The sequence below is a fragment of the Brassica rapa genome, unplaced genomic scaffold, assembly GCF_000309985.2.
Source record: "Brassica rapa cultivar Chiifu-401-42 unplaced genomic scaffold, CAAS_Brap_v3.01 Scaffold0594, whole genome shotgun sequence".
NCBI classification, from domain to species: Eukaryota; Viridiplantae; Streptophyta; class Magnoliopsida; order Brassicales; family Brassicaceae; genus Brassica; species Brassica rapa.
Window position 1 is genome coordinate 16,898 of NW_022610534.1, and position 25,960 is coordinate 42,857.

The 25,960-nt window shown below is 44.9% G+C and overlaps 4 protein-coding genes across 4 annotated transcripts; 3 read left to right on the top strand and 1 right to left on the bottom strand.

The window, feature by feature from the left end:
- Positions 1–1,831: 1,831 nt before the first annotated feature.
- On the top strand, positions 1,832–3,324 carry LOC117130611 (uncharacterized protein DDB_G0290685-like). The gene is made up of 2 exons (XM_033283377.1): positions 1,832–3,066; positions 3,270–3,324. The coding sequence occupies exons 1-2, from the start codon at positions 1,890–1,892 to the stop codon at positions 3,272–3,274; spliced, it is 1,182 nt and encodes a 393-aa protein (XP_033139268.1). The 5' UTR covers positions 1,832–1,889; the 3' UTR covers positions 3,275–3,324.
- An 11,131-nt stretch (positions 3,325–14,455) lies between these two features.
- LOC117130610 (uncharacterized protein At3g43530-like) lies at positions 14,456–14,904 on the top strand. Its single transcript, XM_033283376.1, has 2 exons — positions 14,456–14,791; positions 14,860–14,904. The coding sequence occupies exons 1-2, from the start codon at positions 14,456–14,458 to the stop codon at positions 14,902–14,904; spliced, it is 381 nt and encodes a 126-aa protein (XP_033139267.1).
- A 399-nt stretch (positions 14,905–15,303) lies between these two features.
- LOC117130609 (tol-Pal system protein TolA-like) lies at positions 15,304–16,223 on the top strand. Its single transcript, XM_033283375.1, has 2 exons — positions 15,304–15,857; positions 15,932–16,223. The coding sequence occupies exons 1-2, from the start codon at positions 15,304–15,306 to the stop codon at positions 16,221–16,223; spliced, it is 846 nt and encodes a 281-aa protein (XP_033139266.1).
- A 699-nt stretch (positions 16,224–16,922) lies between these two features.
- Positions 16,923–18,469, bottom strand: LOC117130612 (putative cuticle collagen 79; the record flags this gene model as incomplete). Its single annotated transcript, XM_033283378.1, is given in 1 exon segment — positions 16,923–18,469. A coding segment is annotated over 1 exon segment (147 nt), but the record flags the coding sequence as incomplete, so codon positions are not given.
- Between the last annotated feature and the right edge of the window lie 7,491 nt (positions 18,470–25,960).

Sequence of the window (25,960 nt, forward strand, 5' to 3'; positions counted from 1 at the left end):
TTATAAGTTGGAGGTTTCCCAGCCCGTTCAGTTGCGAGTATCAGCCTTTAGAAGAGGATTTCAACCCAACCATGAAGCGGTCTTCTACAGATTCAAGCATGGGCTTCAAGAGTAGTGTCTTAGCTTTCCAGGAAGCCCGAAATCAGAAGAATTGGTCAAGGGAAAACCAAGATGCAATCAATTTCCTAAAACCGGCCAAACCGACATCAATTTGGGAAAGTTTCCAACCAACTCGATTTGGTCTGACCCAAGCCTATCCATGGAAACCAGGAGATACTCTAGACCATTCAGAAGACACCCAAGACGTCCATAGATGCACCAGCACCCAGAGGATCAGGCGGATTCTCCTTACCATCTACTTTCCATATCCGGCCACACCATATGCATTCAAGGAAAGTTGTCTCCACTTAATGAGCAAGGACCAACGGCTCTATTCCTTTGAACCAGAAGAAACCAAGATCCTTAAGAGTTTAATCAGCAGCCAGAGACTCCTATTTCGTGGATACTTCTCCAAGATATCAAGATACAAGATCAGTCTACTCCAAAGGCAACAAATCAGCCTAACGGCTAGTTCTCATGGAGCCATCAAAGCCATTGACTCCAAGCATTTTATTTCGATTTATTTTCTTTCCTTAGTTCATTTTCAGACTGTTAGAGAGTCCTTGGTCGAGCCTATAAAGCTCTAGTCTTTGTTTCATTGTAAAGCACCCTTGATCATTTTTAAAGTAATAAGAAATCGTCTTCTTTTAAAACAAAGTTGTGTATTCTTTGTTGTTCTTTCTCTAGTTCTTTGTGTGTGATTCACTAAGTCCTAAAGAAGCCACGTCCAGAGAGCCTTGTGTGATTCAAGACCATCTGTTCGTCCATTGATTGAGAGAGTCAATCCATATCCATCTATCCACTCCATCCATCGATCCAGCTTGGAAGAGATACATATCAAGCAAGCCGGAATCCATCTTCAGTCATCTAACCAACCACTGATCCTTGTTGAGAGAGACACACGTCCAGCAACAAAGATCCCATCATCCATCTTTCTATCCTTCTTATTTGATTTGTTTTCAATTTCCATATCATTTAGTTTTGAATCATAAAAATCATATTTGCTTCAGTTCATCATTTGTCATATAGTTTGTTTTATGTTCTTCATATAAATCCATAAAAAATCATAAAAAAGTTCATCTTTTGTTTCAGATACAAATCAGCCGGTCTAATCCTCCATCGCAGCCGCCTAGCCGATCGTCCGTCCGTCCTATCTGTCCAAACCGATCAAAAACCAAACCTCAGTCAAGCCATCCGTGTAGTCTGAATCCCAGCCTGCAACATTTGGTATCAGAGCTCAAGCTCCTGAATCTGGTGATATCTTATCCTTGCATCATATCTTATTGCATTTGTTCACCAATTAAAATCAATAAAAAAAAAAAAAATTCATAGTGTTGCATTTTCTGTCCGATTTTGAATTGCTTGTTCTTGGTTTTAAAACCAGAGATAGGCACGAAAAGGATACCTCATTATCTTGTTTGATTCATTTAGAAAACTCAAAAAAAAATTTCCCTTGTTTGTATTAAGTTGTCTAGCTCCAGTTTCCTTTTTCGGTTTATTTGCATCAAGCATAAAATCTTTTTTTTTCTTGTTTTGTTTCTTTTAAATTGAAAACCAAAATAAATATTTATTTCCATTGTTTTATTTTATAGATTTCGAGATTTGCTTGATAAAGTTAAACAAAAAAAATATAGGAGTTAATTTTCCATTTGTTTCAAAACTTTCAAAAAAGAAAAGTATACTAGGTTTCCATCTTTTTTTTGTTTCTTATTCTTCTTCTTTCTTTTGTTAAGCCACGACTTGATACTCTTATTCTCTGTTTTTGAAAGGTACCAATAAGGGGAGACGCCATGGCAGATTACTTTGAGGAAGAGAGTTCTTATGAATCAAGCCAAGGCTCCGATCTTGATGAAGCCGACCAAGCTTGGTCCGATGAAGAGGATGGCTGTGATGGGTCATGTTCTGATGATAACTACTCTATGTCAGAGTATGGAGACGATCCTGCTGAAGCATATCCTGAACCAGAGCCACCTGATTACTCACATGGAGATACCAGCTACCAAGGAGAGTATGAGGGAGAAACTGAATCAAATATCAGTTTCAATAAAGGAGATGAATGCCATGGAGAAGAGACAGAAGGTGATGATCCTGAAGCTGACCAGGAAGGCTCATGGCAAGAGGAAGCTGATTCTGAAATCAGTTTAGAAGAGGCAAATGAGCATGAGGAAAATTTCTCTAAAACGGAAGAAGTCTATGAAGATGTTGATGGAGGAGAAGCAAGTTTCCAATCTGTTAAAGAAGAAGTTGGAGACGAGTCTCATGCTGAAGGCATACCCTGGTGTGAAGTACCTTACTCTGACCAGGAGGATGAGTACCAAGACGAAACTGGCTCACAAACCAGTGTAGGAAACTCTGAGGGAAACTATGGAGGAAAGCCAGACTCTCAACAAGACATTGCTGAAGAAGAAGAGGCCTTAAGTGAGGCTGGAAGAAATGATGATCAACCTGGTTACATCATCTTTGCAGGCCATCATCAAGGACCAGAAGCATACTTGTGCTGGGAGAAAGATATGGAACATTGGTTTGATTCTAACCAAGTCCATGAAGAGGATAAGACAGCCATTGCCGAAGACACTCTCACTGAAGATGCCTTTAGAAAGTGGGAACAAGATGCTTACTGGCGACTTGCCTATGATGAACCAGAAGCTACTTGGCAAGAAATGAAAGAACTCTTGTATGAAGAATATGTGAAAGGAGCTGGAGATGAGCTGTTGAATCAGATACGGGTCTATACTAATCTTGAACCAAGGCGGCTGATATTGGCAAAAAGGCCAAATCGAAAGGCTAAGCTCAAAAATGCTCACGACCTAAAGCTACACCAGGAGTCTACACTCATCATCAAGGGAGCAACCGAGCATACAACAGCAGCAAGGGCCAGTGCCGTGCAAGGAGTTCCAACTCCACAAGCCAAAACTCGAGAGCTAAGTACAAAGCCATTGCCTAAGTTCCATGAGAAGAAGAAACCAAGTAAGTCTTCTAAATCTTCAAAACCAGTAGAATTCATTTGCTATAGGTGTCATGAGAAAGGCCACTTTGCTGTAACCTGTCCAACTAGGCTAGTAGTGACTTCTAATTCACTAGAAGTTAACTTGGATTCAACTAGTGAAGTTATATCTCACTTAGTATGTAAATTTCCTACTTCTGGTATAATGCACTTGTCTTGCCCAAAGGCTGATTATGCAGGTCTAAATAAGGACCAGGAGGACGTGGTTTCAAGGTTAAAACAAGAAGAAATCATCCCTGAACCTGACGCACAAGAAGGACTTAAACCAGCCACTAGAAATCCATTGAAACTAGTAGATGTTTCGGTCCAAGCACATGAGGAGGTACAAAATAATTTAAATAAATTAGTGTGCTCTGTTTATGATTCTTCCAAGGCTACCATGATATGCTTGTCTAGTCCCAAAAGGTGTGACACAGGTATATCATTTAGCAAAGGACCTATGAAGCAAAAGAAGGTGATTTTAAAGAGAGATGACAAGGCACCACCAAAAGAGCCATCTTTGCTTAAACACCTCTCTGGAAAAGATGGCACTACGACCAGTAGCATCTTACTTCAGGAAGAACCCCCAGACCAGTCACCAAACAGACTGGCCGTGCCATTGGATGCACCAATCAAGCTTCCAAATCAGGTAAGTGCAACTATCCTTTGTTTGATAATCAATTATTTGGATATTATGCATACTGATTTATTATGCCCTGATAAGTTTGAAGAAAGACTAGGATGCTTAGAAAATTATGTAGAACATAATCCTTGTCTTAGATCCCACTTAGACAAGAAGCAAGAAAATTTTTCATCTACTGAAATTGGAACTCATCAAACCGATTTATATGTTGAATATCCCATGACTGCCATAACACACTTGTCTTTTGCAAAAGAAGTTGAGTTTATGACAGGAACAAACGCTGAAAACTCTGGAGATATTTCCAAGGCAAAGTTCACACCAGGCCGGACCAGAGGGATTATCCTATCCTATCTGTTCAAAGAAGAACCACCAGATGCACCATGCATCACTAAATCAAAATCCAACCAAGGTAAGTCCTTAGACTCCCAAAAGAGGATGAAAGCTGACTTGCTCTATCTTGGTGCAGGTTATACAGTTTCGAGGTCGAAACCTTTTCAAGGGGGAGGGAATGTTACAGGCACAGAAACCGTACCTGAACCGAAGCTCAGCCAGATAAGCAACAACTGCCACAACTGCCTCAATAGAGCTACCCGCGACCAAGGGTCATTCAAAGAAGTGCATCTTAACAACCATAAGGAAGTTTGGCATGAAAAAATTTTAACAGAAGGCCAGCTCAACCATTCATCACTGGAGCTTGGAATTACAAGAAAATCTTCACGGAGGAAGAAGTTATGAATTTTATAAGTTGGAGGTTTCCCAGCCCGTTCAGTTGCGAGTATCAGCCTTTAGAAGAGGATTTCAACCCAACCATGAAGCGGCCTTCTACAGATTCAAGCATGGGCTTCAAGAGTAGTGTCTTAGCTTTCCAGGAAGCCCGAAATCAGAAGAATTGGTCAAGGGAAAACCAAGATGCAATCAATTTCCTAAAACCGGCCAAACCGACATCAATTTGGGAAAGTTTCCAACCAACTCGATTTGGTCTGACCCAAGCCTATCCATGGAAACCAGGAGATACTCTAGACCATTCAGAAGACACCCAAGACGTCCATAGATGCACCAGCACCCAGAGGATCAGGCGGATTCTCCTTACCATCTACTTTCCATATCCGGCCACACCATATGCATTCAAGGAAAGTTGTCTCCACTTAATGAGCAAGGACCAACGGCTCTATTCCTTTGAACCAGAAGAAACCAAGATCCTTAAGAGTTTAATCAGCAGCCAGAGACTCCTATTTCGTGGATACTTCTCCAAGATATCAAGATACAAGATCAGTCTACTCCAAAGGCAACAAATCAGCCTAACGGCTAGTTCTCATGGAGCCATCAAAGCCATTGACTCCAAGCATTTTATTTCGATTTATTTTCTTTCCTTAGTTCATTTTCAGACTGTTAGAGAGTCCTTGGTCGAGCCTATAAAGCTCTAGTCTTTGTTTCATTGTAAAGCACCCTTGATCATTTTTAAAGTAATAAGAAATCGTCTTCTTTTAAAACAAAGTTGTGTATTCTTTGTTGTTCTTTCTCTAGTTCTTTGTGTGTGATTCACTAAGTCCTAAAGAAGCCACGTCCAGAGAGCCTTGTGTGATTCAAGACCATCTGTTCGTCCATTGATTGAGAGAGTCAATCCATATCCATCTATCCACTCCATCCATCGATCCAGCTTGGAAGAGATACATATCAAGCAAGCCGGAATCCATCTTCAGTCATCTAACCAACCACTGATCCTTGTTGAGAGAGACACACGTCCAGCAACAAAGATCCCATCATCCATCTTTCTATCCTTCTTATTTGATTTGTTTTCAATTTCCATATCATTTAGTTTTGAATCATAAAAATCATATTTGCTTCAGTTCATCATTTGTCATATAGTTTGTTTTATGTTCTTCATATAAATCCATAAAAAATCATAAAAAAGTTCATCTTTTGTTTCAGATACAAATCAGCCGGTCTAATCCTCCATCGCAGCCGCCTAGCCGATCGTCCGTCCGTCCTATCTGTCCAAACCGATCAAAAACCAAACCTCAGTCAAGCCATCCGTGTAGTCTGAATCCCAGCCTGCAACAGATCAGGTCGTCCATCCTTACCCATGATCAGATAACACACGGCCTTCCTTGAATAATAACACCCAAGCTCAGTACTTATGGTCCACGCCATCAAGTACTAGCTATACTCTTATTCGTGGCTTACTGCTGGTTCCAAACATATTGGACCTTGCAATCCACATGGTTCCTTTAATACCAGGACCCCCATGTGCCTCTTCCATGAGTCGGATTAATGGTTCACACATGACCAAACCCAACACAACTCCATCAGATAAGCATCAATATACTCTCAGGTACAAAAATGACCTCTTCCAAGTAAGCTCCAAAAACTAATTAAAATTCATGATTATTCATGATAATTCCAAACTAAGAGAATACCATAATCAGAATTTGCAGAACCGGCCTCGATCCTATAGATCTCGGCCAAAATCAGCCAAACCGGCCAAAACTGGACATCATCAAATTAATTCCTAAAAATTGATTAAAATACATGAAAACTCATGATAATTCATAACTAAGAGATTCCCATAATCAGATTCCAAAGAATCGACCCAGACCATATAGATCCTGATCATGAACAGCCCGGCCAAGGCCATGGGCAGCATTCCTGAACCGGCCAAGGCCTTGGTTCAGTGCCATCAGGCCTGATCCAACAGACTACACCATAAACATTCCTAATATATATAGTCCTCAAGGACGTGCCATACTTGGCCATGATCAATTCCACAGTCAACAGAATTGTAATTCAAAGGTAATCATAAAACCGGTTACCTTATACATGATCTGATTAGATCATGTGCCTTTCCTTATTATGTTCGGCCATGCTCCTCCAGTGCACGCCTCTATCAACCCTTCTCACATACCTCCTGTATTGATAAGATCCATTCATGGGTCGCACCCCTGATCCCTTACATTGAACTTCTATGAAACCAGTTTCTACACTGCATCCACCTTCAAGGCTATTCATGCCATTGTGAGGGAAGTCCGGCCTTCTCCCTTCTCTCCTGGGTATTTGCGTGTGTTCCCAAGATACAGTGGAAGCCTAGGACGTGTTCATCAGTGGTGAAAACCTACCACAGGGTCGTTCATAACTCCCCTTGCACTTCCATGAAACTGCCTTTCTACACACATCTCTGTGTTTCTTTGAGTTTCAGGGCGTAGGAGGAAGCCCTGGCGTGCCTGCAAAGGCACGGACTTGCCTGCCTTTTATAGAAGAAGGGGCAGTTACCTTTACAAAGGTTGCACCCTTTCGGTATCATTTCTGGCCATTGATTTAATCAATGGTCCAGATCACACCCTTTCGCCTCTTGCAGTTACCAGACTTCCTGGAACTGCCAAACCACTCCTGGACATGTCCAAAATAAGCCCACACGGATTTCCCTAGCTCCTGGCTCAATCCCAAGAGCCAACCAGCCCATCGGCACACACGGGTCGCCCACATGGCCCGGCCACTGTCCAGACCCGGCCAAACTGCCCATGACTTGAACACTCAGTCCAGCTGAGTTGAGCTGATCCCCAGCTGTCCCAGCTGAGTGAGCTATACCATCCAGCTCAGGGAGCTGACCTACATTTCAGTGAGCTACATCGGGCTGCACTACACTTCACCTAGCTGGTCGAGCTTGCTTACTGCATCGCCCAGCTGTTATACACTGTGTCCCACTTGCTTCCTTTATCTTCTTCAATCCTTCTAAGTCCCTTGGTCTATTTCCAGACCTAGACTTAGTTCTCCCATGATCCATTCTGATCACTCACTTCATCGAGCTTCCCCAGATCTCGTCCAGCTACCAGCTCCTTTGAGCTTGCCTCTGCCTTATTTTGGTTAAGTTCCAGCTACCTGATTCCCTTAACCACGTTTTGGGCCATGACACGCTTGTCTTTAGGTCATGTGACCTGACTGGTGCGTCTCCTCGCACTAAGGTCTGTCCGGACGATCCTATCCAGGATCGGGGATGCTACAAGTCTCCCCCACTTAGAATGGATTCGTCCTCGAATCCGGTGGTGCTGACGCCCTGCCTCAAGACTAAGGTTCCAATCAAACTTTTTGCATCCGGAACTTGGAGCATGCTCGTTTGGTTCTTCCAAACCAATTCATTGCATCTCCCTCCTTGTTCCTTCTCACTGATCATGTCTTGATCATCATATATACATGTCTACCCCACTTGATAGAGATTTAACCCAAAATCTTATCAAGTGGTCCATCAAGCACCCATACAAGGACATGACTGGCGTCACTGACCCAACTCTCCAAGTTGCGGTCCTTGTAGACACCAAGTCCATATCTCTCTTTAGAATGTCGTCTACTCTAGACTTCATTCTTTTTCAGATCTTAGTCCACGACTAGATCAAATTCAGTCCCTAGGAACATACTGCGTACTCAAGTCTTAGTAGATTCAACCAATCTCTAAGCCACTCGATGCACCAGCCAAGTCCTAGCGAACATGTTCCAATCTTTAGGCTGATCACTCTACCATGAGTTCTAACAGATTGTTTTGTTCCCTTAAGTCCTTCCCGGACAATAAGGTTTATGATTCCAGCCACCAATTACTGGATCATTCCTTAACCAGCCACAGCCTCTCTCAGCTTGGCCATATTGCGACCTTAGTCCATACTAGACTAGACCGCCTCATCTTGACTCCGTCCATTACTGGACTTCGTCATAATCCGATCCTGGCCTTTCATGGACTCGATCACATTCCGGTCTTGGTCCACTCAGGGACTCAACCATTTTCAACCCGACCGTAGGCCTATCTCCGAATAGGTCGTCATGTGATCGTTGTCCCTTACTGGACTTGATCATTCTTATTCCAACCTTAGGTCAATCTCTGACTTGGTTGTGCTGCGATCCTCATCCCTCATTGGACTTGATCGACTTCAGCTCGGCCATCTCGGCAGGAGCAATACAATAGGGAATTTTGGACATTGGGGCCGTCCCTGGTTCCAGTTCTATTATGAATGGGTCCGACCTATCAGGGGGAATGCCCTGTAGTGACCTAAACACATCATGGAACTCTCGGACCAGCGGTATTCCCTCCGGGTCACCACCCCCTACGACCTCCTTAGTGGCGATTGTGGCCAGATAGCTTCACAACCCTTCATCAGCATCCTCTCAACATGGATTGCTGACACCACCAAGCATCCAGAGATCGGACGTATACCTTGGAACCTGATCGGAGATCCACACCCACTCTCAAACTGCACGCGCTCCCGGTGACAGTCAAGAGTGGCCCGATTCTTTCCAAGCCAGTCCACGCCTATCACATCGTGATTCTCAAGGCGGACAACAATCAGATCCGCAGGCATTACCCTGTCTGTGATCAACAATCAGATCCGCAGGCATTACCCTGTATGTGATCAATACCGGGATGTCTCTAACCAGCCCTAGTGAATCCATCACCTGCCAACTGGCCGCATTCACTATGACAAGACAATCCCATGTTACCATCTGGAACAAACCCTTTCCGACCATTCCTGGACTCACAACACTATGTGTAGTTCCAGTATCGAAAAGTATGTGTGTTTCCACACAACCGATCATTAAGTACTTAGATGAGTAGGATCTCGGTTTGATCACACATTTGGAAAACGTCCCATACCATTCTCCAAAGCATCACACTTCTGTGAACGTCCCACACCATTCACAAAAGTATTTATAGTATACCTCAATCCTCATCATACTAAGATACTTAACATCGTGTTTCCCATTTCCTCCTGAATTGATCCATTCCATTCAATCAATCTTAAGAAATCCTACCTTGACTTACACTCAGTCCAAGATGATCCATCTGATCACAAGCCCACTCATGTACTAGCCAAGTAGCATCTCCCTTAGACCAACATGAACACCGCATATGCTCACTTGTTTAGAACGGCCAGCAGGGAATAACACTGACCTCCAAGAGAGTGCTGCACGTTTCTTTCAACCTAAGCCACTCTCTGGTCCATGTTACTCCCCTTATCCAGGTCGTCCATACAAAGATCTTGCATTGCGTCCATTGTCCAATCCGTCTATTACTCCCAAATAACTAGAAAACTAACCTTTCTGTTTCAGGGTCTTGCCCTCGGAGAGTGCATATCCGGCTCATCTTGGAACTTCCCCGTTCACAAGCATGAAACCCAAACTTAACTCAACTCTCACTTGGCTCACCACAACTAAGGTTCCAAGTCATCTCAGTTTTCAGAAATAATTTCGGTTTGGAACTCAACATCTTTGAGCACTGTCCTTAACAGGAACAAGCATGCTCTGATACCAACTTGTAAGACCCGATCCCGGCCGACTAGGCCGCGGTCGATGCCTCACGTCGCTCGGTCCATACACTGACCGAACCTCTAAAAATTTTGCCTTTTATTTAAAAAACTCGCCCATAGGCGAGGGCTAACTCAGATCTTAGCTCAAGACTACCTTAGTCATTCCCTAGCTTAGATCATTTCAACTTATGCACAGCGGAATAACATCTATCATCCATTGGACTAAATCCAATCTAATACTTGTCCGGTCAAATCACCTCAGCTAATGGTTAGTATACTCAACGACCAGCTAGCTCCAAGGTTGATTCTGAACACGAACCAAGTCATACAAATATGAGGTTCCGTTTCCCTAACCATTCTATCTAGATCTATGCAAAATTTCTAGATCGTACCTTTGCCACATCCACGGAGTTTGTTAGCTCATCGGCCCAGCTACTCTAGCTGAATGAACTCATAGACCAGCTGATCGGGCTGTCACACTCGAACTTAGCTAGGACCGAGGTATGGCCAGCTGCCATATACTGCGTCCAGCTCCTTTACACACACAAAACAACTCCCTTAGGTACTTAGTCATTCAGCCAACCATCCCCACAGACATAAGTAACCCTTGAGAAGTCTTCAAACAGCTAAGGACATGCATCTGGCCCTTACCGGCTCATGCACTGTCCCACATCCTTTTGCCTTATCAACTTATGATACCAAGTCCAGCTCATGGACTAACAACGCCCATCAGATCCTGAGTCAATCAACCAACCACCCCACATGACCCAGAACTGATGAGTCTTCACACGTACCTAACCGGCCATGGAACCATATCCCAACAAAGCCGATCAGTCCTCCTCTTACCACCGGTGCATCCTTTGATCAATCAGATCAGACACCTTGATCCATCATCTATGGATCAGGTCGTCCATCCTTACCCATGATCAGATCACACACGGACTTCCTTGAATAATAACGCCCAAGCTCAGTACTTATGGTCCACGCCATCAAGTACTAGCTATACTCTTATTCATGGCTTACTGCTGGTTCCAAACATATTGGACCTTGCAATCCACATGGTTCCTCTAATACCAGGACCCCCATGTGCCTCTTCCATGAGTCGGATTAATGGTTCACACATGACCAAACCCAACACAACTCCAGATAAGCATCAATATGCTCTCAGGTACAAAAATGACCTCTTCCAAGTATGCTCCAAAAACTAATTAAAATTCATGATTATTCATGATAATTCCCAACTAAGAGAATGCCATAATCAGAATTTGCAGAACCGGCCTCGATCCTATAGATCTCGGCCAAAATCAACCAAACCGGCCAAAACTGGACATCATCAAATCAATTCCTAAAAATTAATTAAAATACATGAAAACTCATGATAATTCATAACTAAGATATTCCCATAATCAGATTCCAAAGAAACGATCCAGACCATATAGATCCTGATCATGAACAGCCCGGCCAAGGCCATGGGCACCATTCCTGAACCGGCCAAGGCCTTGGTTCAGTGCCATCAGGCCTGATCCAACAGACTACACCATAAACATTCCTAATATATATAGTCCTCAAGGACGTGCCATACTTGGCCATGATCAATTCCACAGTCAACAGAATTGTAATTCAAAGGTAATCATAAAACCGGTTACCTTATACATGATCTGATTAGATCATGTGCCTTTCCTTATTATGTTCGGCCATGCTCCTCCAGTGCACGCCTCTATCAACCCTTCTCACATACCTCCTGTATTGATAAGATCCATTCATGGGTCGCACCCCTGATCCCTTACATTGAACTTCTATGAAACCAGTTTCTACACTGCATCCACCTTCAAGGCTATTCATGCCATTGTGAGGGAAGTCCGGCCTTCTCCCTTCTCTCCTGGGTATTTGCGTGTGTTCCCAAGATACAGTGGAAGCCTAGGACGTGTTCATCAGTGGTGAAAACCTACCACAGGGTCGTTCATAACTCCCCTTGCACTTCCATGAAACTGCCTTTCTACACACATCTCTGTGTTTCTTTGAGTTTCAGGGCGTAGGAGGAAGCCCTGGCGTGCCTGCAAAGGCACGGACTTGCCTGCCTCTTATAGAAGAAGGGGCAGTTACCTTTCCAAAGGTTGCACCCTTTCGGTATCATTTCTGGCCATTGATTTAATCAATGGTCCAGATCACACCCTTTCGCCTCTGGCAGTTACCAGACGTCCTGGAACTGCCAAACCACTCCTGGACATGTCCAAAACAAGCCCACACGGATTTCCCAAGCTCCTGGCTCAATCCCAAGAGCCAACCAGCCCATCGGCACACACCGGGTCGCCCACATGGCCCGGCCACTGTCCAGACCCCGGCCCAACTGCCCATGACTTGAACACTCAGTCCAGCTGAGTTGAGCTGATCCCGAGCTGTCCCAGCTGAGTGAGCTAGACCATCCAGCTCAGGGAGCTGACCTACACTTCAGTGAGCGACATCGAGCTGCACTACACTTCACCTAGCTGGTCGAGCTTGCTTACTGCATCGCCCAGCTGTTATACACTGTGTCCCACTTGCTTCCTTTATCTTCTTCAATCCTTCTAAGTCCCTTGGTCTATTTCCAGACCTAGACTTAGTTCTCCCATGATTCATTCTGATCACTCACTTCATCGAGCTTCCCCGGATCTCGTCCAGCTACCAGCTCCTTTGAGCTTGCCTCTGCCTTATTTTGGTTAAGTTCCAGCTACCTGATTCCCTTAACCACGTTTTGGACCATGACAAGCTTGTCTTTAGATCATGTGACCTGACTGGTGCGTCTCCTCGCACTAAGGTCTGTCCGGACGATCCTATCCAGGATCGGGGATGCTACACAAACGGACACACACGGACAGCCACAGACGTCCTGTGTGTGCTGGCGGACACCCACGTACGTCCTGTGTGTACTGAACAGACAGCCCACGTGGGCCAAAATCACCCAAACAGTCCACGGGAAGGGCCAGCTTGCTGAGTCCAAGGACCAGCGTGCTGATATGTGTACTGATGGACAGCCACGGATGTCTTGTGTGTGCTGACGGACACACACGGACGTCCTGTGTGTGCTGACGGACACACACGGACGTCCTGTGTGTGCTGACGGACACACACGGACGTCCTGTGTGTGCTGACGGACACACACGGACGTCCTGTGTGTGCTGACGGACACACACGGACGTCCTGTGTGTGCTGACGGACACACACGGACGTCCTGTGAGTGCTGACGGACACACACGGACGTCCTGTGTGTGCTGACGGACACACACGGACGTCCTGTGTGTGCTGACGGACAGCCACAAACAGCCACAGACGTCCTGTGTGTGCTGGCGGACACCCACTGACACACACAGACAGCCATGGACGTCCTGTGTGTGCTGACGGACACCCACGGACATCCTGTGTGTACTGAAAAGACAGCCCACGTGGGCCAAAATCACCCGATCAGTCCACGAGAAGGGCCAGCGTGCTGAGTCCAAGGACCAGCGTGCTGATATGTGTACTGATGGACAGCTACGGACATCCTGTGTGTGCTGACGGACACACACAGACACACACAGACAGCCACAGACGTCCTATATGTGCTGACGGACACACACAGACGTCATGTGTGTGCTGACGGACACCCACGGATGTCCTGTGTGTACTGAACAGACAGCCCACGTGGGCCAAAATCACCCGATCAGTCCACGAAAAGGGCCAGCGTGCTGAGTCCAAGGACCAGCGTGCTGATATGTGTACTGATGGACAGCCACAGACGTCCTGTGTGTGCTGACGGACACACACAGACAGCCACAGACGTCCTATGTGTGCTGTCGGACACACACGGACGTCATGTGTGTGCTGACGGACATCCACGGATGTCCTGTGTGTACTGAACAGACAGCCCACGTGGGCCAAAATCACCCGAACAGTCCACGGGAAGGGCCAGCGTGCTGAGTCCCAGGACCAGAGTGCTGATATGTGTACTGATGACAGCCACGGACGTCCTTTGTGTGCTGACGGACACACACAGACACACACAGACAGCCACGGATGTCCTGTGTGTGCTGACGGACAGCCACAGACGTCCTGTGTGTACTGAACAGACAGCCCACGTGGGCCAAAATCACCCGAACAGTCCACGGGAACTGTCAGCGTGCTGAGTCCAAGGACCAACATGCTGATATGTGTACTGATGGACAGCCACGGACGTCCTGTGTGTGCTGACGGACACACACGGACACACACAGAAAGCCACGGATTTCCTGTGTGTGCTGACGGACACACACGGACGTCTTGTCTGTGCTGACGGACACCCACGGACGTCCTGTGTGTACTGAACAGACAGCCCACGTGGGCCAAAATCACCCGATTAGTCCACGGGAAGGGCCAGCGTGCTGAGTCCAAGGACCAACGTGTTGATATGTGTACTGATGGACATATCATGAGAGGTTGGGTGGTACAACATTCATGAACAAGTATTTTGGAGGGAGAAAGGTAACATACGCTGACCTGGAGAAGCAGATGTTGGCAATGAAATCAAAGCCATCTGAGGATCGTAAGAAGATGGCCATTATGTTCTTCTTAGCCAGCATCCTTGTCGGAGGCCGAAAGAGTGGTGAGGGAGCATCACCTGTGGACAGTTTCTTCCTGCGTGTTGTTGATGACCTAGATGCGTGTGTAACGTTCCCTTGGGGGCGGTATGCATTCGAACATAACTTGAAGGATGTCTCTAGCTTTTTGGAGAAATGCGACGGGGTTGCGCCGACGAGTTGGGTTTTTACAAGCTTTCCTATCCCTCTGAAGGTATTCTCAAGCTCCCTTCAACATAGTTGTTTAATTGATGTTAATGTCTTTTTGTTGTGTGTTGGTAGTTGTTGGCCTTTGAGGCAATTCCAAGCTTGAGGAACCATTTCTGAGAAGATCTGTATGGTGCAAGCAGAGGTTGCCCGCGGATGTGCAAGATGCAGTACAAACGGAAAAGTGGAACCAAGGAATTCAGTCTTAAAGCTGTGAATGATAAACTTGGTAATAATACAAAGGTAATTGATGTTTTATGTGTAGTCGAATTGAGGAGAAGGGACTTATGAGACTTATGAAAACTTGGTGAAACTAAGGTAATTAGTCTTTTTTGTGTTTTTACCACAGGATATTGAGAGTATCTTGGTAGCAACAACAGCTGAGGAGGAACTTCTGGAAACCATAGGAATGGACAAGGAGAGTTGTTGGCCGATGACGCCGATGATGCAGCAGTTGATCGTTGGAGGAAGATAATACGGAAAGGGAAGAAACAAGTTTTCTTTGAAGAACAGTTCCGCATGGATTTTGAGTCTCGCACAGGTCAGATTGAAGGTCCCACCAATCCTATCGGAGGACCATCGAATAATGCACAATCTGGTCAGGTTCATGCATATTCGGTGGAGGCTACTGGAGCTACTCTTGGAGCTGAGGCTTTAAAAGCGATGGAAGGTCGGCTTATGAATGCAGTCCGAGATGCAGTTCGAGATGCTATGAAGGGAGTGAAGGAAAAAGTCACTTCATTGTCTACGCAGCTAGGTCTTCTAGAAGAGGAGGTGAAAAGTCTTAGGTTGAGTGTTCCCGGAAGTGACAATCCGGCGGTCCAAGATGATGGTGATGGTAGTGACAATAGCGAGTCGGAAGAAGAGGATGGAGATGTGGGTGGGGATAAGGAGTCGGAGGAAGAGGATGGTGGTGACAATAACGAGCCAGACGAAGAGGATGGTGGTGACAATAACGAGCCAGACGAAGAGGATGGTAGTGACAATGATGTTGAAGATGCCATTCTCGATATTTCAAAGGATGTGCAGAGGGAATATGGTGATGTTGACATGGATGATGATGATGCGGAGATGTATGCACATGCTGTGGAGACCGAGAAAAAATTAAAGACTAAGGCAGCAGAGTCTATAAACACGAAAAAAAGAGGTCGAGAAAAGATGATGGCAAAGAAGCAGTTCCTGTGAAAAAGGTTAAGGTGGACCGTGGTGATACTGTGAGGAGTCCCATTCAGCTAAGAAGCAGGGCAGCAGAGAAGAGCAGCAAAGGTGAAAAGAAGCAGAAGGCAGCTGCTGAGAAGAAGGCAGCTGCAGCAGCTGAGAAGGAGGCAGCAGCTGAGAAGGAGGCAGCAGCTGAGAAGGAGGCAGCAGCTGAAAAGGAGGCAGCTAAGAAGAAGGCAGCAGCTAAGAAGACAAAGAAAGTAGGTAAGAAGACCGAGTGAATTCCGTATGTGGTTGTTTTAATGTGGATGAACTCTATTCGGTTTGTATGACTTTCTTGTTGAAGACTGGTATTTAAGACTTATGTTATATATTGGGAAACTTTAGTAAGTTTCACTTTCAACTTAGTGTAACTTCGTGAATTTATGATATTTCGTAGATCGTGAAAGAGGGAGAATAGGGAAACTTTAGTAAGTTACACTTTCAACTTAGTGTAACTTCGTTAATTTATGATATTTCGTAGATCGTGAATGAGGGAGAATAGGGAAACTTTAGTGTAAGTTTCACTTTCAACTTAGTGTAACTTCGTGAATTTATGATATTTCGTAGATCGTGAAAGAGGGAGAATAGGGAAACTTTAGTGTAAGTTTCACTTTCAACTTAGTGTAACTTCGTGAATTTATGATATTTCGTATATCGTGAAAGAGGGAGAATAGGGAAACTTTAGTGTAAGTTTCACTTTCAACTTAGTGTAAGTTACACTTTCAACTTAGTGTAAGTTACACTTTCAACTTAGTGTAACTTCGTGAATTTATGATATTTCGTAGATCGTGAATGAGGGAGAATAGGGAAACTTTAGTGTAAGTTTCACTTTCAACTTAGTGTAACTTCGTGAATTTATGATATTTCGTAGATCGTGAAAGAGGGAGAATAGGGAAACTTTAGTGTAAGTTTCACTTTCAACTTAGTGTAACTTCGTGAATTTATGATATTTCGTAGATCGTGAAAGAGGGAGAATAGAGAAACTTTAGTGTAAGTTTCACTTTCAATTTAGTGTAACTTCGTGAATTTATGATATTTCGTAGATCGTGAAAGAGGGAGGGAGAATAGGGAAACTTTAGTGTAAGTTTCACTTTCAATTTATGATATTTCGTAGATCGTGAAAGAGGGAGAATAGGGAAACTTTAGTAAATACGAAGAGTCATAGTAAATCAGAATCTCAAGCAAACAACAACAACAGATAGTAGACTAATGTCATGGACCGAACGCATCTCATGGAGTGGTGGGATTCTGACGGGTTAGATTATACTTCAGTTCAGCAATCTCTGCAGCCATCGCATCCACGCGCTTCCTTAACATTTCAACCTCTTCCTGGACTCCGAAGACCCATGGTTGACGGAAATGGAAGCCATCATTCTAGACGTAAAAGAGGAATGTATCAAAACCCGAAAGTATCAATAAAAAATCTGGGCGTTTTCCATAGATTACCTCATAATTTTTGCAAGTGAAGTATTTTCTCCCCGGTAAAGTATCAAAATCGGTTGGATACTTCAGGTTCCGAGACACCTCGTTGATGATTGTCCCCCCACAAGGGCATCTGGTCGGAATCCCACACTCGGCATCCGCCACACAGCCAAGCATGTTGGTGTCTCTCTTCCAAGCCTTCATCTGCCTATACTCCTCGGCTGGATGAGTCATGATTCTGAGTAACCTAGAAATCTAGAAAGAAGAGCGACCGATTGTAGAGAGAAATCTAGAGAGAGATTGAATAGTAGAGAGATTGGCTGAGGTAAATGGCGGGTTTAATACACGTCTACGTCGCCTCCGCATCGATTTTGTGGAAAGTCAAAAATCGAAAAAATTGGTGGGAAAATTCAAAAAACTGGGCGCGGATTTTTTGGTGAAGGATTTTCGTGCTTATAGTTTCACTTAGTTTGTAGTTATACAAAAACCTTTAAAGTTTTACTTTTCTGTTTTTTCCGATTTTGTTGGTTTTACTGTACTTAGATGATTGATTTTATGGTTATACCTGATATATTCTATTTTCTATCAACGTTTTAGATGTGCTCATGTAGAATAAAATTTGATTTCGTGACATATGTAACTTTTCTAATCCCACGAGGTAGTGTATACAAAAAATATAGCTAACAATGATGTATTCCCTTCCCATTCGACAGAAAATGTGTTCCAGATTATATTTTTTTCACTCGAAGTTTTTCGGATTTTACAACATGTTGAATACGTCACGTCATCTTCCTAGAACATGGATAAGTTATGTCATCGCAACTGTAATATAAATCATCAACTAACGAAAGGTTACATAACGAAAGTTTCACCAAGTTTTACAAACATAAAACGAAATCACTTTAATCAGGTTTCACTAAGGTTCACATTCATATAACACTTCAGTTCCTTCTGTTCCTTCAGGTCCTTCAGTTCCTCGAGTGCTTTGTGTTCCATGAGTCCCTTCAGGTCCTTCAGTTCCTTCTGTTCCTTCAGTTCCTTCAGCTCCTTCAGCTCCTTCAGTTCCTTCAGCTCGTTCAGTTCCTTCAGCTCCTTCAGTTCCTTCAGTTCCCTGCGTGCAGTTGAAATAGCTAGCCAGACCCCTATTTGGGATATACTTATTAGGACGGGGACGGGGCCGACTTTCTCCCGCCGAAGGATGCATTTTTTCCTGATGTCTTCCCTTTCTTTTCTTGTAGTCTGGAGGTAGAGGACACTTCGCCGCCGCGACTTCTTTTGGAACCATCCAATGAGTTATATGAGGGACTGGATATATAGTCCTTCGATACGCTTTGGCCCACAGTGTAATGAAGTAATATTTCGAAATGAAATCGTACATGTCACTCAACTGTAATGGTCTATCATGCTTCAAACACTTAATGATAGCGCCTATTGCATGTCTACATGGGTATTTATCTATATCAAACTTCCTGCAACTGCACGTTTTATGTTGCAAATCCACGGAATAAGTCTTCCCGTCTGCTCCAATAACACTGTATTCAAGCTGAAAAGTGTTCAGCGGAGTCACTGTAAGTTTAGAACCTTTCGGTGTTCTGTTATGCAATTTGTTCTCCACCAAAGGAACCAATTTTCGAGATGACGGTCCTTCTGCTGCATCCTTCCTATGTCTGTTGAACCACTCAGACATTTTCTCAATAACTGTATCAAGCATAGGCAATAAAGACATCCTTCGCGCCTTTTCAAATACCGCATTCAAAGACTCCGCACAATTAGAGGTGTCTATGTTGTACCTAGCACCGGGGAAATGACACTTCGTGTAAGACCCGATCCCGGCCGACTAGGCCGCGGTCGATGCCTCACGTCGCTCAGTCCATACCCGGACCAAACCTCTAAAAATTTTGCCCTTTATTTAAAAACATCGCCCATAGGCGAGGGCTAACTCAGATCTTAGCTCAAGACTACCTTAGTCATTCCCTAGCTTAGATCATTTCAACTTATGCACAGCAGAATAACATCTATCATCCATTGGACTAAATCCAATCTAACACTTGTCTGGTCAGATCACCTCAGCTACTGGTCAGTAACACAACTGCCAGCTAGCTCCAAGGTCGATGCTGAACCTAGACCAAGTCATACAATCAGAGGTTCCGTTCCCCTAAGCCATTCTATCTAGATCTATGCAACATTGACAGATCATACCTTTGCCACATTCCCGGAGCTTGTTAGCTCATTGTCCCAGCTGACTTAGCTGTCTTAGCTAGCTCACCCAGCTAGTTGAGCTGAACCACTTCACTTGAGGTTTGCTGCTCCGTTCCAGCTGATCGAGCTGCGAGGTAGCTTTGCCCAGCTCCCCGTCCACTCGTCCAACTCCCTTATACCTGCATAAACTCTTCCCTTGGGTACTTAGTCATTCAGCCAACCATCCCCACAGACATAAGTAACCCTTGAGAAGTCTTCAAACAGCTAAGGACATGCATCTGGCCCTTACCGGCTCATGCACTGTCCCACATCCTTTTTCCTTATCAACTTATGATACCAAGTCCAGCTCATGGACTAACAATGCCCATCAGATCCTGAGTCAATCAACAAACCACCCCACATGACTCAGAACTGATGAGTCTTCATACTTCCTAATCAGTCATGGAACAATGTCCCACTGAACCTGATTAGTGTTGCTCTTACCACCGGTGCATCCTTTGATCAATCAGATCAGACACCTTGATCCATCATCCAAGGATCAGGTCGTCCATCCTTGCCCATGATCAGATCACACACGGCCTGCCTTACCAACACCAAGGTTGATAACCAGCAATTCCTTATGATCAATATCATAAGTGACAATATGTTCCAGCACACAAACATATGATCAGATATCCTAACACAAGGATCTGACCCCAATATGCCCTCAGGTGCAATTTCGACTGCAAGCAAACCTGCTCCAAAAATCAATTAAAATTCATGACAAATCATGATAAATCATAACTAAGAGAATGGTCCAATCAGATTTCCCAGAACCGGCCTCCATCCCATAGATCTCGGCCAAGATCAGCCAAACCGGCCCAAGGGACCATCACTAAAACAATCCCTAAAAACTCATTAGGATTCATGATAATTCATGATAAATCTTAACTAAGAGAATGGTCAAGTCAGAATTCCAAGAACCGATCTCGATCCTATGGATCTCGACCTAGAACAGCCCCACCGGCCACCTTGACCATCTCGAAATCAATCAGATAAAAATCCCCAAATGCCATGATAATTCATGATAATTCACCACTAAGAGGATTCCAAAGTCAGATCGCCATAAATCCATCAGGAAGTAGGAGATCCGGACTTAGCTGCCAAACCAAGGCCATGGAGGGTTCTTCTGAACCGGCCAAGCCATGGTTCAGTGCTACTATGTCTAATCACCAATCTCAATCATAAGAACAAGGAATAATATGATTAATTATCATAAAACAGAGTAAGGTGTAACTGCAGGACCAGATCAGCCCATAGTGTACCAGACTATGCCCAATGGTCTGCAGTCCCCACCTGTTACCTCATCAGGGGCGTCCATGCTCTTCCTAGCACGCCTTCATCAAACCCTTTTTACATACTTCCAGTATTGATAAGATCTAACCATGGTTCGTGACCATCACTCCTTCCATGGAACTTCCATGAAACCAGTTTCTACACTGCATCCACCTTCAAGGCTATTCATGCCATTGTGAGTGAAGTCCGGCCTTCTCCCTTCTCTCCTGGGTGTTTTCGTGTGTTCCCAAGATGCAGAGGAAGCCTAGGACGTGTTCATCAGTGGTGAAAACCTACCACAGGGTCGTTCATAACTCCCCTTTCACTTCCATGAAACTGCCTTTCTACACACATCTGCCCTTAAGGCTGTCTTGGCCTTTAGGAATGAATTCCGGTCATCTACCTTCTCTCCTCACCATTTGCGTGTGTTCTCAGGCCCTGGAGGATGCATTGGGTGATAACATCACGGATCAAAAGCCACCAGAAAGTCGTTCATAACTTTCCCCCTTGATCTCTCCCAAAACTGCCTCTTTATGGCCTCCACACCACCATGGGTCTTGGATTGGGAATCCGACCAACTCTCTGTCTTTTCTCTGTGTTTCTTTGTGTTTCAGGGTGTAGGAGGAAGCCCTGGCGTGCCTGCAAAGGCACGGACTTGCCTTCCTTATATAGGAGAAGGGGTGGTTACTTCTTAACCATTGCATCCCTTCGGTATCATTTCTGGCCATTGATTTAATCAATGGTACAGATTGCACCCTTTCGCCTATGGCAGTTACCACACGCCCTGGAACTGCCAAACCACTCCTGGACAAGTCCAAACAAGGCCCAGACTGATTGCTCACGCCCATGACCCAACCACAAGAGCCCTCCAGCCCATTGGTACACATGGGTCATCCACATGGCCCGGTCACTGTCCAGACCCGAACCAACTGCCCAAGACTCGAACACTCAGTCCAGCTGAGTTGAGCTGATCCCCAGCTGACCCAGCTGAGTGAGCTAGTCCATCTAGCTCAGGGAGCTGACAAACTCTTCAGTGAGCTACATTGAGCTGCACTACACTTCACCTAGCTGGTCGAGCTTGCTTACTGCATCGCCCAGCTGTTATACACTGTGTCCAGCTTGCTTACTTTATCTTCTTCAATCCTTCTAAGTCCTTTGGTCAATTTCCAGACCTAGACTTAGTTTTCCCCATGATCCATTCTGATCACTCACTTCATCGAGCTTCACCTGGATCTCATCCAGCTACCAGCTCGCTTGTCCAGCTCCTTTGAGCTTGCATCTGCCTTATTTTGGTTAGGTTCCAGCTTCCTGATTCCCTTAACCACGTTTTGGACCATGACATGCTTGTCCTTAGATCATGTGACCTGACTGGTGCGTTTCCTTGCACCGCAGTCCGTCCGGACGATCCTATCCAGGATCGGGGACATGACAAGTCTCCCCTACTTACGAAGGATTCGTCCTCGAATCCAGTGGTGTTAACCTCTTGTCTCATGACAAAAGTTCCATCCGAACTCCTTTGTACCCGGAACATGGAGCATGCTCGATTGGTTCTTTCTAACCAATTCGTTGCATCTCCCATTTTGTTCCTTCTCACTGACCACGTCTTGGTCATCATATACACAACAAGTCTCCCCCACTTGATAGATATTTAACCCAAAATCTTATCAAGTGGTCCATCAAGCACCCATACAAAGATATGACTTGTGTCACTGACCCAACTCTCCAGGTTGCGTTCCTAGTAGACACCAAGTCCATGTAGAACACTTTAGTTCCATGACTAGATCAAATTCAGTACCTAGGAACATACTGAGTACTCAAGTCTTAGTAGATTCAACCAATCACCAAGCCACTCGATGCACCAGCCAAGTCCTAGCGAACATGTTCCAATCTTTAGGCTGCTCACTCTTCCATGAGTCCTAACAGATTGTTCTGTTCCCTTAAGTCCTTCCTGGACAATAAGGTTTATGATTCCAACAATTCATCAATCCTGGGTAAAGGGTACTTGTTCTTCCCAGTCACCCTGTTCAAACCCCTATAATCAATGCACAACCTAAAGCTACCATCCTTTCCTTAACAAATAGGACTGGTGCTCCCCAAGGTGATACACTAGGCGTATGAACCCCTTCTCAAGCAACTCCTCAAGTTGCTTCTTCAGCTCTGCCATCTGAGCTGGTGCCATTCTATATGGACTTTTAGATAATGGGGCCGTTCCAGGTTCCAATTCAATGATGAATGGGTCAGCCCTATCAGGGGGAATGCCCTGTAGTGCCCCAAACACACCCTGAAATTCCCGAAACCAACGGTATACCCTCTGGGTCACAGGCCCCTACAACCTCATCAGTGTAAATGGTAGCCAAAAAGGCCTCACAACCATTTCCAAGCATCCGTTCTACTTGGACTGCTGAAACCACCAAACTACAAGAGGTTGGCTTTATTCCTTGGTACTTAATCGGGGGTCCAAACTCGTTCTCAAGTTGCACCCTTCCCAGGTGACAATCTAGAGTTGCCCGATACTTTCCCAACCAGTCCATGCCCAAGATCACTTCATGATGCTTGAGGGGGACAACAATCAGATCTATAGGCATCGGCCTATCCAAGATCACCACAGGGATGTCCTTAACCAGACCGAGTGAGTTCATAACTTGCCCTCCGGCCGCACTCACTCGTTCGGGACCATCCCATGTTCCATACTGGAACAAACCTTTTCCAACCATTCCTGGACTCACAACACTATGTGTAGCTCCAGTATCAAATAATGTGTTTCCACGCCACCGATCATTAAGTACTTAGATGAGTAGGATCTTGGTTTGATCACACATTTGGAAAATGTCCCATACCATTCTCCAAAGCATCACACATCTGTGAACGTCCCATACCATTCACAAAAGTGTTGATAGTATACTTCAATCCTCATCATACTAAGATACTTAACATCGTGTTTCAATTCCTTTGGAATTGATCCATTACATTCACTCAATCTTAAGGAATCCTACCTTGACTTACACTGAGTCCAAGCTGATCCATCTGATCACAAGCCCACTCATGTACTAGCCATGTAGCGTCTCCCTTAGACCTAACATGAACATTGCATATGCTCACTTGTTTTGAACGGCCACCAAGGGATAACATTTACCTCCAAGAGAGTGCTGCACGTTTCTTTCAACCTAAGCCACTCTCTGGTCCATGTTACTTCCCTTGTCCAGGTCGTCCATACAAAGATCTTGCATTGCGTTCATCATCAATCCATCTATTATTTCCAAATAACTAGAAAAAATAACCTTCTGTTTCAGGTCTTGCCCTTGGAGAGTGATCTTGGCTAAGCCGGCTCATCTTGGAACTTCCCGTTCACAAGCATGAAACCCAAACTTACCTCAACTCTCACTTGGCTCACCACAACTAAGGTTCCAAGTCATCTCAGTTTTCAGAAATAATTTCGGTTTGGAACTCAACATCTTTGAGCACTGTCCGTAACAGGATCAAGCATGCTCTGATACCAACTTGTAAGACCCGATCCCGGCCGACTAGGCCGCGGTCGATGCCTCACGTCGCTCAGTCCATACCCGGACCGAACCTCTAAAATTTTTTGCCCTTTATTTAAAAACTTCGCCCATAGGCGAGGGCTAACTCAGATCTTAGCTCAAGACTACCTTAGTCATTCCCTAGCTTAGATCATTTTTTTACCTTATGCACAGCGGAATAACATTTATCATCCATTGGACTAAATCCAATCTAACACTTGTCTGGTCAGATCACCTCAGCTACTGGTCAGTAACACAACTGCCAGCTAGCTCCATGGTCGATCCTGAACCTAGACCAAGTCATACAATCAGAGGTTCCGTTCCTCTAAACCATTCTATCTAGATCTATGCAACATTGACAGATCATACCTTTGCCACATTCCCGGAGCTTGTTAGCTCATTGTCCCGGCTGACTTAGCTGTCTTAGCTAGCTCACCCAGCTGTTGAGCTGACCACTTCACTTGAGGTTGCTGCTCCGTTCCAGCTGATCGAGCTGCGAGGTAGCTTTGCCCAGCCCCCGTCCACTCGTCCACTCCCTTATACCTGCATAACTCTCCCTTGGTACTTAGTCATTCAGCCAACCATCCCCAAGACATAAGTAACCCTTGAGAAGTCTTCAAACAGCTAAGGACATGCATCTGGCCCTTACCGGCTCATGCACTGTCCCACATCCTTTTTCCTTATCAACTTATGATACCAAGTCCAGCTCATGGACTAACAATGCCCATCAGATCCTGAGTCAATCAACAACCACCCCACATGACTCAGAACTGATGAGTCTTCATACTTCCTAATCAGTCATGGAACCATGTCCCACTGAACCTGATTAGTGTTGCTCTTACCACCGGTGCATCCTTTGATCAATCAGATCAGACACCTTGATCCATCATCCAAGGATCAGGTCGTCCATCCTTGCCCATGATCAGATCACACACGGCCTGCCTTACCAACACCAAGGTTGATAACCAGCAATTCCTTATGATCAATATCATAAGTGACAATATGTTCCAGCACACAAACATATGATCAGATATCCTAACACAAGGATCTGACCCCAATATGCCCTCAGGTGCAATTTCGACCGCAAGCAAACCTGCTCCAAAAATCAATTAAAATTCATGACAATTCATGATAAATCATAACTAAGAGAATGGTCCAATCAGATTTCCCAGAACCGGCCTCCATCCCATAGATCTCGGCCAAGATCAGCCAAACCGGCCCAAGGGACCATCTCTAAATCAATCCCTAAAAACTCATTAGGATTCATGATAATTCATGATAAATCTTAACTAAGAGAATGGTCAAGTCAGAATTCCAAGAACCGATCTCGATCCTATGGATCTCGACCTAGAACAGCCCCACCGGCCACCTTGACCATCTCGAAATCAATCAGATAAAAATCCCCAAATACCATGATAATTCATGATAATTCACCACTAAGAGGATTCCAAAGTCAGATCGCCATAAATCCATCAGGAAGTAGGAGATCCGGACTTAGCTGCCAAACCAAGGCCATGGAGGGT